Source organism: Triplophysa rosa, linkage group LG1, assembly GCF_024868665.1.
Source record: "Triplophysa rosa linkage group LG1, Trosa_1v2, whole genome shotgun sequence".
Lineage (NCBI taxonomy): Eukaryota > Metazoa > Chordata > Actinopteri > Cypriniformes > Nemacheilidae > Triplophysa > Triplophysa rosa.
Genome location: NC_079890.1, coordinates 31676534 through 31688388, shown reverse-complemented (window position 1 = coordinate 31688388; position 11855 = coordinate 31676534). Strand labels below are relative to the sequence as shown.

The 11855-nt window shown below is 38.7% G+C and overlaps 2 protein-coding genes across 4 annotated transcripts; one reads left to right on the top strand and one right to left on the bottom strand.

Annotated features, from left to right (window-relative positions):
- Positions 1–108: 108 nt before the first annotated feature.
- Positions 109–2858, top strand: nagk (N-acetylglucosamine kinase). Its single transcript, XM_057342554.1, has 10 exons — positions 109–144; positions 377–461; positions 569–667; positions 749–890; positions 970–1080; positions 1742–1854; positions 1955–2042; positions 2122–2219; positions 2308–2386; positions 2604–2858. Exons 1-10 carry the CDS (start codon positions 116–118, stop codon positions 2795–2797), a joined length of 1038 nt encoding a protein of 345 aa, XP_057198537.1. The 5' UTR covers positions 109–115; the 3' UTR covers positions 2798–2858.
- Positions 2859–4575: 1717 nt separating this feature from the next.
- On the bottom strand, positions 4576–10104 carry LOC130559466 (polyadenylate-binding protein-interacting protein 2B-like). 3 transcript variants are annotated; one of them, XM_057342580.1, is made up of 4 exons: positions 10043–10104; positions 6016–6176; positions 5454–5624; positions 4576–5257 (listed from the first exon to the last, which is right to left on the bottom strand). In XM_057342580.1, exons 2-4 carry the CDS (start codon positions 6163–6165, stop codon positions 5201–5203), a joined length of 378 nt encoding a protein of 125 aa, XP_057198563.1. In that variant the 5' UTR covers positions 6166–6176; positions 10043–10104; the 3' UTR covers positions 4576–5200. The 3 variants fall into 3 exon arrangements, with proteins under 3 accessions (XP_057198563.1, XP_057198556.1, XP_057198547.1); XM_057342573.1 differs by lacking the exon at positions 10043–10104 and adding an exon at positions 9471–9691; XM_057342564.1 differs by lacking the exon at positions 10043–10104 and adding an exon at positions 8930–9093.
- Between the last annotated feature and the right edge of the window lie 1751 nt (positions 10105–11855).

Genomic DNA, 11855 nt, shown 5'->3' with positions numbered 1-11855 from the left:
CAAGTAATAAAAAATATTTTAGATGTCTGTCAAAGTCCAAATTTTATGTCGCTGAAAGACTAACTTTAACCAGCTGATGGCGAGTCATGTGACCAACGAGGAAGCGGCGGAAGAGATGAGCGCTGTGTACGGCGGAGTGGAGGGGTGAGTTTCTCATAAAAGTCACTGTTATTTAAACAAACTCGATCAGTTTTAAAAAACATTTTCGTCACAGTCGTTTTAAAACAGACCTTGCATTAAGACAGCACGCGATCGGTGTTCATTCAGCCAGTGTTTTTCCGAATAATTCGCAAAGTGAAACTTCCATTCACTTTCATTGAGAAGTTTGGAGAAAAGAATTGAGCAACTATTTGTTTTTACTTGACATTGTCGATAGTGGTGGGACACACTCTAAAGCAGTTCTGCTTTCTGCTGATGGACATATCCTTGCTGAAACAGATGGACCATGCACCAATCACTGGGTGAGAGTCAGCATCCTTAACTAACCCAAAACCTCAGTATTGTCTGAAGTCGTGTAGTTTGGAGTCTTCTGTTGTGTTATTTTGTCTCCTGTGCATTCTGTTTGTAGTTGGTTGGTGTAGATAACTGCATCAATGGTATCAACGATATGGTCCAGAGAGCTAAAATCAAGGCTGGGCTGGACCCAAACACTCCACTTTGTTCATTGGTAAGTTGATGCGTTCATGCACATTACATTTCACCTACATTAGGCTTTAAGGACTTTGAAATTGTGCGTTTGTGTTCACAGGGAATGTCTTTGAGTGGCGGAGAGCAGAAGGCTGCTATACAGAAGCTTATTGATGATATGAAGGAAAGATATCCCAACCTGAGCCAAAGTTATTTTATTACCACTGATGCCATTGGTGCCGTGGAAACTGCCAGTGATCATGGTACAGTATAGTTTGTCATTAAGTGCATATCATATCCATCGGCTTCTTCCATTGCATTTTACTCTCATTCTCTCTGTAGGTGGTATAGTGGTCATCTCAGGCACTGGTTCCAACTGTAAACTGGTGAATCCTGATGGCACACAGGTTGGCTGTGGTGGCTGGGGTCACATGATGGGAGATGAGGGTTCAGGTAACATATGACAGAAACCTAATAGGCTTGTTCGACTTGATGCGGTGCTGCAAGATCCGACAGGCGGATGACATCAAAGTACCGCGAGAGCTATTTGAAAGCATAATTTTTTATGGTTTTTCGAATCGCTCTCGCGGTACTTTGATGTCATCCGCCTGTCGGATCTTGCGGCACCGCATCAAGTCGAACAAGCCTGATGACTTTATGGGGTTGTTGCAACAAACATCATTCTTATCTTATCTCATCTTAGACATTTATCATAAGAATCTTTGGCTCCATGAGCACTAATGGTGTCACAATTGGCATACCATCCCTCCTAAATAGCATCACAATTCAGAATTATTGTGTCCCAAATTATAGTATTTTGAGTACAAGTACCCACACAATATTTTGCACACATAATATTGCATCAAAAAAGAGTTTACAATATTGCTCCATACAGCTTTGAAAGACATTTGATAGGAACATTTAGAAAAGCCCATATTGTATATTATATACTACATTCCAAAAAACGTACAAAATGTGCTTGTATGCAACGAAAAGCAACACACTGATGACGATAATATATTTTAAAATCTTTATTTATAAAATCTTTTTAAAAGACATTTGAAAGATTAGGTGTAAACAAGGCATTCTTTTCTCTATTGCTGTTTTTCTCTAGCATACTGGATTTCTCACCTTGCTGTTAAAACAGTTTTTGATGCCAAAGATAACCTTGTCACGCCCCCTCATGATGTCACCTTTGTTAAGAAGGCCATGGAGGAATACTTCCAGGTTACAACACACTTTCTCAGTTCATTTGATCAATTTATTATTTTATCTTAATGTTACATTTGTGTTAGTGGAGTTTAATTTTCAGTGTGTTCATTCACAGGTGTCTGATTTTATGGGGATGCTTCCTCATTTGTACAGAAACTTTCAGAAGTCACACTTTGCCGGGTTCTGTAGGAAACTGGCTGAAGGTATGTACAATGCAGTGAGATTGTGTTTGTGCATTACACATGACGTTTTTCACTGTTTGTGTGTTTATGTGCGCATCAGGTGCTAATGCTGGGGATGCGTTGTGCAAACACGTGTTTACAGAGGCTGGAAAAGCCCTTGCGCAGCACATTGTAGCTGTCTTACCTAAAGTGCATCAGGTAAAAAAAAAAACACGCACATCTCCAATTCTCATTTTATTCCCATATCATAATCATTTCTTACTTTTGCTGCTTCTTGAATATCCAGGATCTGTTTTCCGGCGAGCTTGGATTGCCTATCCTGTGTGTCGGTTCTGTGTGGCGCAGCTGGGAGCTCATGATGTCTGGTACGTAACATAATTCTTAATTCTTAAATCTCACACGTGTTAAAATATAAGACACGCTTCCTACACAAGGTCTTGCTTGTAAAAGACCAATTTAGTATCGTTTTGACATGCAACTTCCGTAGCCACCGTAATGTTACTCGATCATCAGGGCCATTAAAGACCAACTTGTTAAAACCACTTTCAGATTAACTATAGATTGTGGTCTTCTGTGCTGCAGGTTTCACTCAGGTCATCTCACAGGCTCAGTCTTATGGTTACAGCCACTTCTGTAAGTACAGCCTGCTCATTTTACGCCAGTCTTCTGCTCTGGGAGGAGCCAAACTGGGGGCGCAGAACGCTGGTGCCACCCTCCCGCTGGACTACACCGCAAATGTCAATGTGTTTTTTAGCCATACCTTTACCAATCATTGACCAGATTAAACAGGCCTGAGGTGACACTAAATTCTTGTTTTAATAAAAAACCCAAGTGGGAGCTATGGTTTTTTAGTTTTCAAACATTCCTCTTGGGGGTGCTGTTTCAAAAGTGACATGCTGTATCTTTTTAATAAGGTTGTCCTTTATAAAATAAATTACAAAATACATCAAACAAAAGCATTAAATGTTATAAGTTTACACTTAATAAATAACTAAAGTAATTTTTTTAGTTATTTCAGATAATTTGGTGATCATGGTTTAACATTTAGATTTTTGTAAAAGCATTTGCAGGACAAAATAAAAACCAAAAAGAGCTTTTTTTGTGTGGACATGATTTAGGTTAAGATTTTAGTTTACACCTGCGATTGTTTTATTGTTGTTTCTATACATTAGACTGGAATTGACTCATGTTTCAACATTGAAAAAATAGCATTACACTGAACAAGGAAGTGTGAAATTTTAAAGGCAGTTGTGTCAGTCAGTCCAAACCCCAAACTCGTCACTTCCACCCCTCACTCGCCCACATCCTGCATGTGACCGTAAAACACCTGCCATAGACCCGTCTTTACAACTACTACGTGGCCTAATGAAAGAATCGACAGCAGGACTGTATTTATTATCACAGAGCATCCATCCACTTAAGAGGGTTGACAAGATCAAGTTTTTATAAGTGTATCTTTTAATCAACCTCTTTTTCCATGTATGGTGTAAATTTAAAAATGTGTCCTAGATCTCTGGAAAATGTACTGTTAATTTAATCTACTGTACAGAGAACATAGAAGTTGAGCAACCTCTTGAGGTAAGAGTGAACAATCTGCGTTTTTCATCTGATGTGCCTAGTGTGTGCATAACCTCTGTCTACAGTAAATGCCACAGGCTCAGAAATAACAAAACAGTGTGAACATGAGAGTATGCAGAAAAAGATCTGTGCCAATGCATAATGCAAATTCAATTGGAGTCAAGCACCAACCACGGATTATGTGTCCTTGTTTTTCTCACTAGCGGGAGCAGAAATGAGTGCAACTGCAACTAAAGCAGGTGTAGAAGTGTCCTGCTTTTCAACATTTCTGCATACTCCTGGGGCTGTATTACAGAAACATCCCAACTCTGAATCCTGTCATATTTGTTTGGTAACACAGTGATTTCAGTTTGGAACTCACTGAGATCACTGAACTTGTCAAATTCTAATATAGGACTCAGGTTATGGAGTTTCTGTAATATAGCTTTAAAAGCTCGTTGTTGTGAGGTTTGCTACCAACAAGCAACTCGATTCAATCCATTATACCTGTCAGTCTTTTTTTTTCAAATTCAGTTCAAGATAAAGGTCAAAATGGCAAAGATAATAACTGACTGGTTACTAAAGAGGCTTTATTCGATTATATTTTCATTTACTATAAAATGTACGCACATCTAAGGGCATTTATAAGGATAATTCACCCCAAAATCTGTCATTCACGTACCCTCTGGTCATTTTAATTCTGTACGACTCCTTCCTCTGCAGAACACAAAAGAAGAAACTTTGAAGAATGTTGGTAACCGAACAACACCGGTACCCATTGACTTGCATTGGTTTTGTGTCTATACAATAAAAGTGAATGGGTACCGCCATTCTTTCGGTTACCAACATTCTTAAAAATATATTTTTTGAGTTCTGCAGAAGTCATAAAGGTTAAAAATGACAAGAGGGCGAGTAAGTGATGATGGAATTTTCATTTTTGGGAGACCTGCCTCTTTAAGATCTGAATCAATTTGTGGAGTCAAAACAGAAACGAGTAAGAACTTTTAATCTTTATTTGCCTTTTTCCTTCCGTTTTTAAATGAAATTCAGTCCTGCACGTAACTTTTTCAATTCAAAATCAAAAAACTGAATTCATGTGAATTCCCCTTTCCTCAGCATCCAACACAAGAGGCCCCGCCCACAGTCGCTCCAATCAAGTATGGCCACACCCCTTGTAACCAAGAAATGTGAACATAGATACAAGATATCAAAACCTCCCTCTACAAAAGACCAATAAAAAACCAAAAACAAAATGGGAAGGAACGCAAAGACCTGATCAGGCACACACTGTGAAACAAGCTGACAAAAACAGCCCTTTCAGTAAGGGTAGAGGAAAATAAACAGCTTTGCAATGATATCAGCTTGTGATAGCACCTCCTAGAGGCAGTGTTTCAACTTAATACCCTTGGTTTGTACACAACAGAAATATAAAGCTTATAGACAATCACCCGTCACTTCCCTCCCACCCGATACATTATCCACATTTGTACTCCTGCCCCTTCAAAAGTGTGTAAAGAGTGCATTTATGTGACCACTAAATATGGCCACAACAGTCTATGAGTATATGGTCAAATGTATGCGGGTGCGAGGGTGAAGAATGATGCAGATGAGAATAATGATCCTCAGTATTTCACCCCTGGCACAAACTCCTTGGCCTCGGGGTTTAAGATGCTCTTCCGCTGAAACAAAGAGAAATCAGTGTGAGCTATTGGACAACATGTAACATCACAAAACTTCTATTTAGAGTTCAGCAGAATAAAAATGAGTGTATAAATGGACTTAAAGATGTTGGTTGAACTTTAATTCGCAGGGAAAACAAAAACTAAAAGCCATAAGATCTATTTTAATTTCATGGCATTCGGATTTAAAGCTTACCAAGATTTCGTCTCCATTGCCGTTGCTGACAGAAAGTCCATTGAGCTGTTGTTGTATTTGTCCCACAGAGGGAAGGTCCCTTTCAGGAATAAACCAATCCTGATCTTCCTCATCCAACATCTCCTGGAAACAGCGCTCCAAAAACTCTTGTTCAAGCAATTCCTCCTCCACCTGCGGGAACAGCAATAGAGTTCACTTCCAGGAATAATTTAAAACGCATTTGTCTAGATTTAGAAGGTGCTATACAGTACATGCGTAATTGATGTGTATTAACCGTATGCCACAATTTTTTTTTAAATCTGTGATTGCAGCCAAAGGCAAGTCAGACAATAAAAGCTTAAGTGTTAGTGTTAAAACGTGTGTGCGGAGTGTTAAAACGTGGGTGCGGTGTGTGAAAGTGTTTATTAGGTTTTGCCCTAGAAAAACTGACTTCTAAGCCATAGCATAACTAACACACACCTTTGCAAAAGGTATGAAACCCAACTTGATCAACTGCTGACTTTCAGTGTGTCTGCGTGGATGGTGTGGCGGCTGGTAATTTTACATATTAAATGGGCTGTACCTGCCGATTGTACTCCTCTTCATTCTCCATCCACATATATTCTGCAAAAGGGTTGGATTCATTTTCTGTGTGCCCATTGGCTACAGAGTCCTTTCCCTCAGTTCCTGGAGCCCCACCCACTGGCATCTTCGCTAGGTCAGGTCCATTCATTTCTGTTGGCTCTAAGAAAAAATGATATTCACATTTTCATTATTGTGAACACACAGATAATCGGTTTGTGTATTTGTACGTATAAGCAGGGGTTAAATTGGGATTTTTATGTGTGGGGGTTTTGAGGGGTGCGTATACGAAGCTTATAATCTTGTTAACTGACAAACTGTAAAATATAAGTTGAGAGAGCCCTTTGCTATGAACAATAAAATGCTGATCAAACTCATTCTAGATGCCAGCAATTCACAAAGCTCTATGTAAGAAAAAAATGTTTTTCTGTAGGCCTGTGCCCTTTCCTTGTGTCAACATCAAATATCTCCATTTATTAATGTCCACAGAATTGTATGTATGACCTGTGTATTTCCAGTACTTTTCTGTCAAAACTTCATACAACATTCACAATGATTGAGATGACCCATTAACTTGTGCATCGTTGCTGCCACACACACCATGAACAAACCGCTTTAAATGCTTGAATTTGATTAAGACGACATCATTTGGAAGTCGAGCCTTTCTTCACAAAAAGTTCATTATGACTTGAAACGTTAAAACAACAGCGTGCACCGGACGAGAAGCGGCGCCGCACGTCATGTCTACAACTCGCAACTAGGCAGTGCTGCAGAAAGGAAACAAGGGAAATTTACGTTGATTTTATTGCTCCTTTTGCCAAGTGAATTTTAAATGGACAATTGCGTATTTCCATTCAGAGCTTACACATCAAGAGCTCAACTCTTCGAAGAGAGTAGGCCATAGGGATGATCTCTGTGGAATGGAACGCAGGAAACGATTTCTGCGCGCACACGGTTAATGTACGATTGCGAGTTGGGTTACTACGTTACATATAGATCTGTTTTTCCGCGATTCTCAATGCAAGTGTATACACTGACAAAAAAGGTCAATTGTTACTTAACTTGAGATTTATACTGGGGCACGACTGAGTGGCGCTCCATAACACCGGATGAGCCGCACACAAGCGGGGACCAGAGCGAGATGATCAGCCTATGTGCCGGGGACCAGCCCCTGCATATAAGTGCTCATCTGTGATGACATGTGAAAAGGCACTGAGAGGCCTAGTGGGAGGGGAAAGGGATTCAAACTCACACACTCCCGACTGGTGTTATGCCCAGTGTTTCAATTGGCAAGGCTATATAAATGAATGTTGCAATCTGTTCCACAAACCAGGAAATCTTGATATGTGTACTGAGAACCTGTTTTAGTACATGACCTACACGTAGTCAGGCTACAGGGTATTTATGCATTCGACCAAAAGGCAGACATGTGATTAATGTGGTTATTACCAGAAAGATTTTTTAACTAAACATTTTGTGGGGTGTGGAGCATGTTTTGTGTCTGACAGATCCACAGATAAAAATGTTTGTGCTTAGAAAAACAGGAAATGTTTGACTGCAAAGACACGAGATTAAAGTTAGAAGTTTGGTAAAGATTATGAACCACAATATCATTTTATGATCAACTATTTCTCTATAAATATATTTTTATTGTACATATGCAAACACATTTTCATGAACAATATACGAAAACATTCATCACCACAAAGTATTTAATATGATAATTTCAACAAACTAATCCCTGACCCTGTATAGTCCCAACAACTACTGTTACGCACTCCAAACTAAGGTTAAGTGTAATATTCGTACTTTAAAAACTACATGCCTTCATTTTAAAATATGGGACAAGCAAGGCGGACTAATACAAAGCATTCCAAAACATACTCGGATCATAGTCCACAAAACTACAATGTCCTATACTCATTTTAGGGCTCCAATGTAAAGCAATATACAGAGCAAATATTAGGGTCAACAAAATAACAACTACAGTTTCGAAAACATTTACCAGGACGTAATTATCAACCTACATACAAAATTAATTAATGCAATAAATAACTAGTCACAGAACCCACAAAAACATAAATGTCATAAAACAGGTCGTCATTAAGAAGCTAATAACATTATAGCAGTGGTAAGACAAGTGCACTAATGCGCAGCATGTCAGACTGCAGGAACCCACAGAGTTTATGTAACATCATAAACCCGTTTGACTACGTCACTGTATGCATGCGTTTAGATAAACAGTACTAAAACAACAACACAAAAATAAACAAAACAAAACAAAAAGCATATATACATTTACCTCTCTTTGTGTTTATTTCAGACCAAACCTACAGAACACTGGTAATGCATATAAATCTTGTTTACAAAGGCTTCATCTAATGTACGAAACTAAACACATTGTCCTCAACACGTCAAGCACGAATGCCCCGCGAGGAGACGTGTCCGAACATAACCGCTTTAAGCCAATGGTGTAAATCTACTTTTGCAGTATTACACAGAGCTGAGTAACTTAAAAGGACAAGCAAACGTCTAAACAACGCGAGATCACCTCCGTGCGTTTCTTGCGTTGCGCATAACAATATATGCAATGACAACCTTTGCATTTTGTGGTCGTGATCAGTTCAAGTGGGCCTCAAACACCCGTGACGTGACATCCGAGTTATCAGATCATCTAAAACTTCATGAGAGGAGAAAACATAACGCCCGCTAAACAAACGCAAGTAACCACTTTATTTAGAAATGCAACCCAACAAAGACCCCGTTTGCACGGCCATTTTTGTTGCTGTCTTCGCTGCTTTTTGGACAGATTGTATGACAGAGACGCAGTCAAGTCTGGTCGAGGCGTGCATATACAAACACACATCGAGATGAAAACAAAAGACAGAAACAGATTCAAAACATCGTAACGTTACCTGGCATCGCTGGTGCTTGTGTTGTGATACCCGTCAGACCTCACAGAGAGTTTAAGTTAACACGGTGCGGAACGAGTAATCTTTAATTTGCAAGGGAACGTTAGTTGAGCGAAGATGAGATGGCTGACTGCCATTAGAAAAACACATTGCGAGCGATATGGTCATGTGGTTCCTGTTTAAACAAACATGCATCAACCCCCTCCCTCCCTCTTTCTCAAACACAGGCATATGCAAAAGGTACATTTCTTTTGATTAAAACAAGCCGATTGTTTAGGGACATTTTCACGACGATAGGAACGTAGTAATACTACAATGCATCTCATGTCATTGTTTAAAAAAATACTATCAAGTTCACAATATAAACACATGCTTATGAATGTCAAGCAGCAAACATGCCAAAGTTTGTAACATTAAACATTTTACTATTAACGTTACTTTGTTAGGCAATAAAGCTTAATAAAATGTATACATAAACATTTACACGTTGTAATCGTATGTGCTCAATTTAAAAATAATTTGCTTTATGTTATTTGCCACTTACTTTCAATGTATTCCTCCGATGGTCGAGAGGGAGGGTAACTGTTAAACCTGTAATGTTAAATTAAACCCGAACCAACGGGAATATTTCTATGGACAAAATGAGTGCGGAAAAACGTGTCCTACTCCTATAGTATTTTGACTTTTAAAAACTACAAGACACGCTGAAAAAGTCGAAATAAAACACGCGTGTCGCTTGTCTTGATGCTTTCAGTGTGCTGCGCAAATCACCAAATGTGCTCGTCACGTGACTACAGCTGACCACTCTCATACTTTATTGATTGGCATGTTTGTTTGCATTTTATAAAATCACGTTTTTGTAAACTGCAATGACACCCAGGAGATAATAATGGTGGGAGACCGTTTATTAACTTATCAGGATGATATTGTTACTTCAGTTTGATGTGTATTTGTCGGTTCGGTTGAATGTATGTATTTACGTACATGCATTCAGATATTTTACATTTTACGCAAGTGAGATTATTGATAATATTTGTTAGGTTTGTAGTCCATGCTCTAATTTGGGCAGTGTGTGTGTGTGTGTGTGTAACACGAACAAAATTTTGTTAACGTTACCTGTGTTTCTACGCTCTGGACAAACGAGGACGAGCTCGTGCAATAATGTCTGTCTGCGGACTGCAAGAGCGTAACTGGGAAGGGGGAGTAAACTGACGTCGCCCAAATCACATAGAACCACGCGAGATGTTTTCGGCAAGATGGCCGCTCGCAGATATATAAAAGTTCAAAAATTAGGCTTTGGGTACTGAAATCAAACAAATCTCGGTCTTACTGTTTTAGTTATTTACTATAATAAAACCATGGTAATTTAAGAATATCAAAAGTAACAAAATAACAGACAAGAGCCACTGACTGAAACTTCCGGTACTTTTTTACAAGCGGATAAAGGCACTCAAATTTATGTTTTAATAAATTAGTTTTTGTTTGAAAACATTAAATTAAAATGTATTAAATGTATGAACGAATGTATTTGACTGTCCGAGTTCTCTCTTTTGTGGGGAAATGTACTGTTTGGCTTTACTGAAAATCGATCAAATAAGATAAAATAGTGCTGTTTATTAAAGCAGGTTGTTTAAACTTTTAAGGCTGTACATTAACAGTATCAGAGATTGGTTGAATATGAAACCAATCAAGACTTTAAATATTTGTGAACTTTACAAAGTATGCTTTTGCTATGTTTATAACTGCATATAAATGTATTCTAAATTTTAATATTATTTGAATAAACTCTTTTTCCTCTATATAGTTTTTTCCCCTTTTTTGTATACTAATTACATTTACAAAGATGTTGCTTGAATAAAGGGAAAAATGATAGGGCCAAAGAATATATTTGTTTTGGTGTCCAGCAGGTGGTGTAATAGAGCTGTTAATGAATATGATCATATTGCCTACAGTACAAATGAACATTTCAAGAATTAAACGTGTTTCTAACTCTCTTACATGTCAGCCAAACCTTTCACACTAATACACTTTCCATCTAGAGATTCTGTTTCAGTCTGGGCCACAGTCTCACATAGGCCAGAGGTCCAGTTTTCTAGTGTCTTAATAGACTTAACATACTGTAATTGTCCCACTGAATACAGGAATTTGTATGTGATTAAGTTGGGCCCACCTTTTCCTCAAGTACAGACAACAGTCACAGGAAAGACATGGGTGGGTTTACTCTCATATGTACATAGTTAACGCACGCACGCACACACACACGACACATGCATGGGCATGCTATCACAGAACTGGTGAAAAAATAAAATGGCAGAAATCTGCTGGTGGAGTTAGAACAATCGTTACGATTTGCAATTTTTATCGCTAAAGGCCGGCATGGTTATGGGCAGCTCTTTTGAAAGGGTAAGGGTGGTGTCTACAGTGCAAGGGGAAATTTAAAGGTGTGTTCGTGATCAGCGCCAAAGCACTTCCTGGTTCAGTGTGCAGCACGAGTAACTTAGTTGTAGGGTTGTTCACTTCCTGTCAACTCACTCGGTTACTTCCTGTCTGACAAAGAAAGCATTGGGTGGTCTGCTGTGTTTGTACTCATAGACTGTCCAGAATACAACAAAGTTGGTGGGTTGATAGCTGCAGAACCATGCTTATTCAAACTGTTAGTTCACCCAGAAATAAAAAGTAATTTTTTCATCCTCATGTCATTCAAAACCTGAATTTGACTGTATATGACTTACTGTATATGTTTTCATACAGAAGTCAATGGGTTCCAATGGTGTTTGGCTACCAACGTTCTTCAGAATATCTTTTGTGTTCTGCAGAAGAAAGAAAGTCATCCAGGTTTTAAATGACATGAGGATGAGTAAATGATGAAGATATTTTAGTTTTTGTGTGAACTAGCCCCTTAAGCTTGATGGATTTTGTTGGCAACTTC

Bases quoted from the DNA above. Each gene is read 5' to 3' on its own strand.
- nagk (XM_057342554.1), top strand. From the start codon at position 116: ATGAGCGCTGTGTACGGCGGAGTGGAGGG. The intron at 1,855-1,954 runs GTTACAACACAC...GTTCATTCACAG, and splicing joins CCATGGAGGAATACTTCCAG to GTGTCTGATTTTATGGGGAT. The intron at 2,387-2,603 runs GTACGTAACATA...TCTGTGCTGCAG, and splicing joins CTGGGAGCTCATGATGTCTG to GTTTCACTCAGGTCATCTCA.
- LOC130559466 (XM_057342564.1), bottom strand. The intron at 5,625-6,015 runs GTACAGCCCATT...CTGTTCCCGCAG, and splicing joins AAGAGGAGTACAATCGGCAG to GTGGAGGAGGAATTGCTTGA. The intron at 5,258-5,453 runs GTAAGCTTTAAA...TCTTTGTTTCAG, and splicing joins GCAATGGAGACGAAATCTTG to CGGAAGAGCATCTTAAACCC.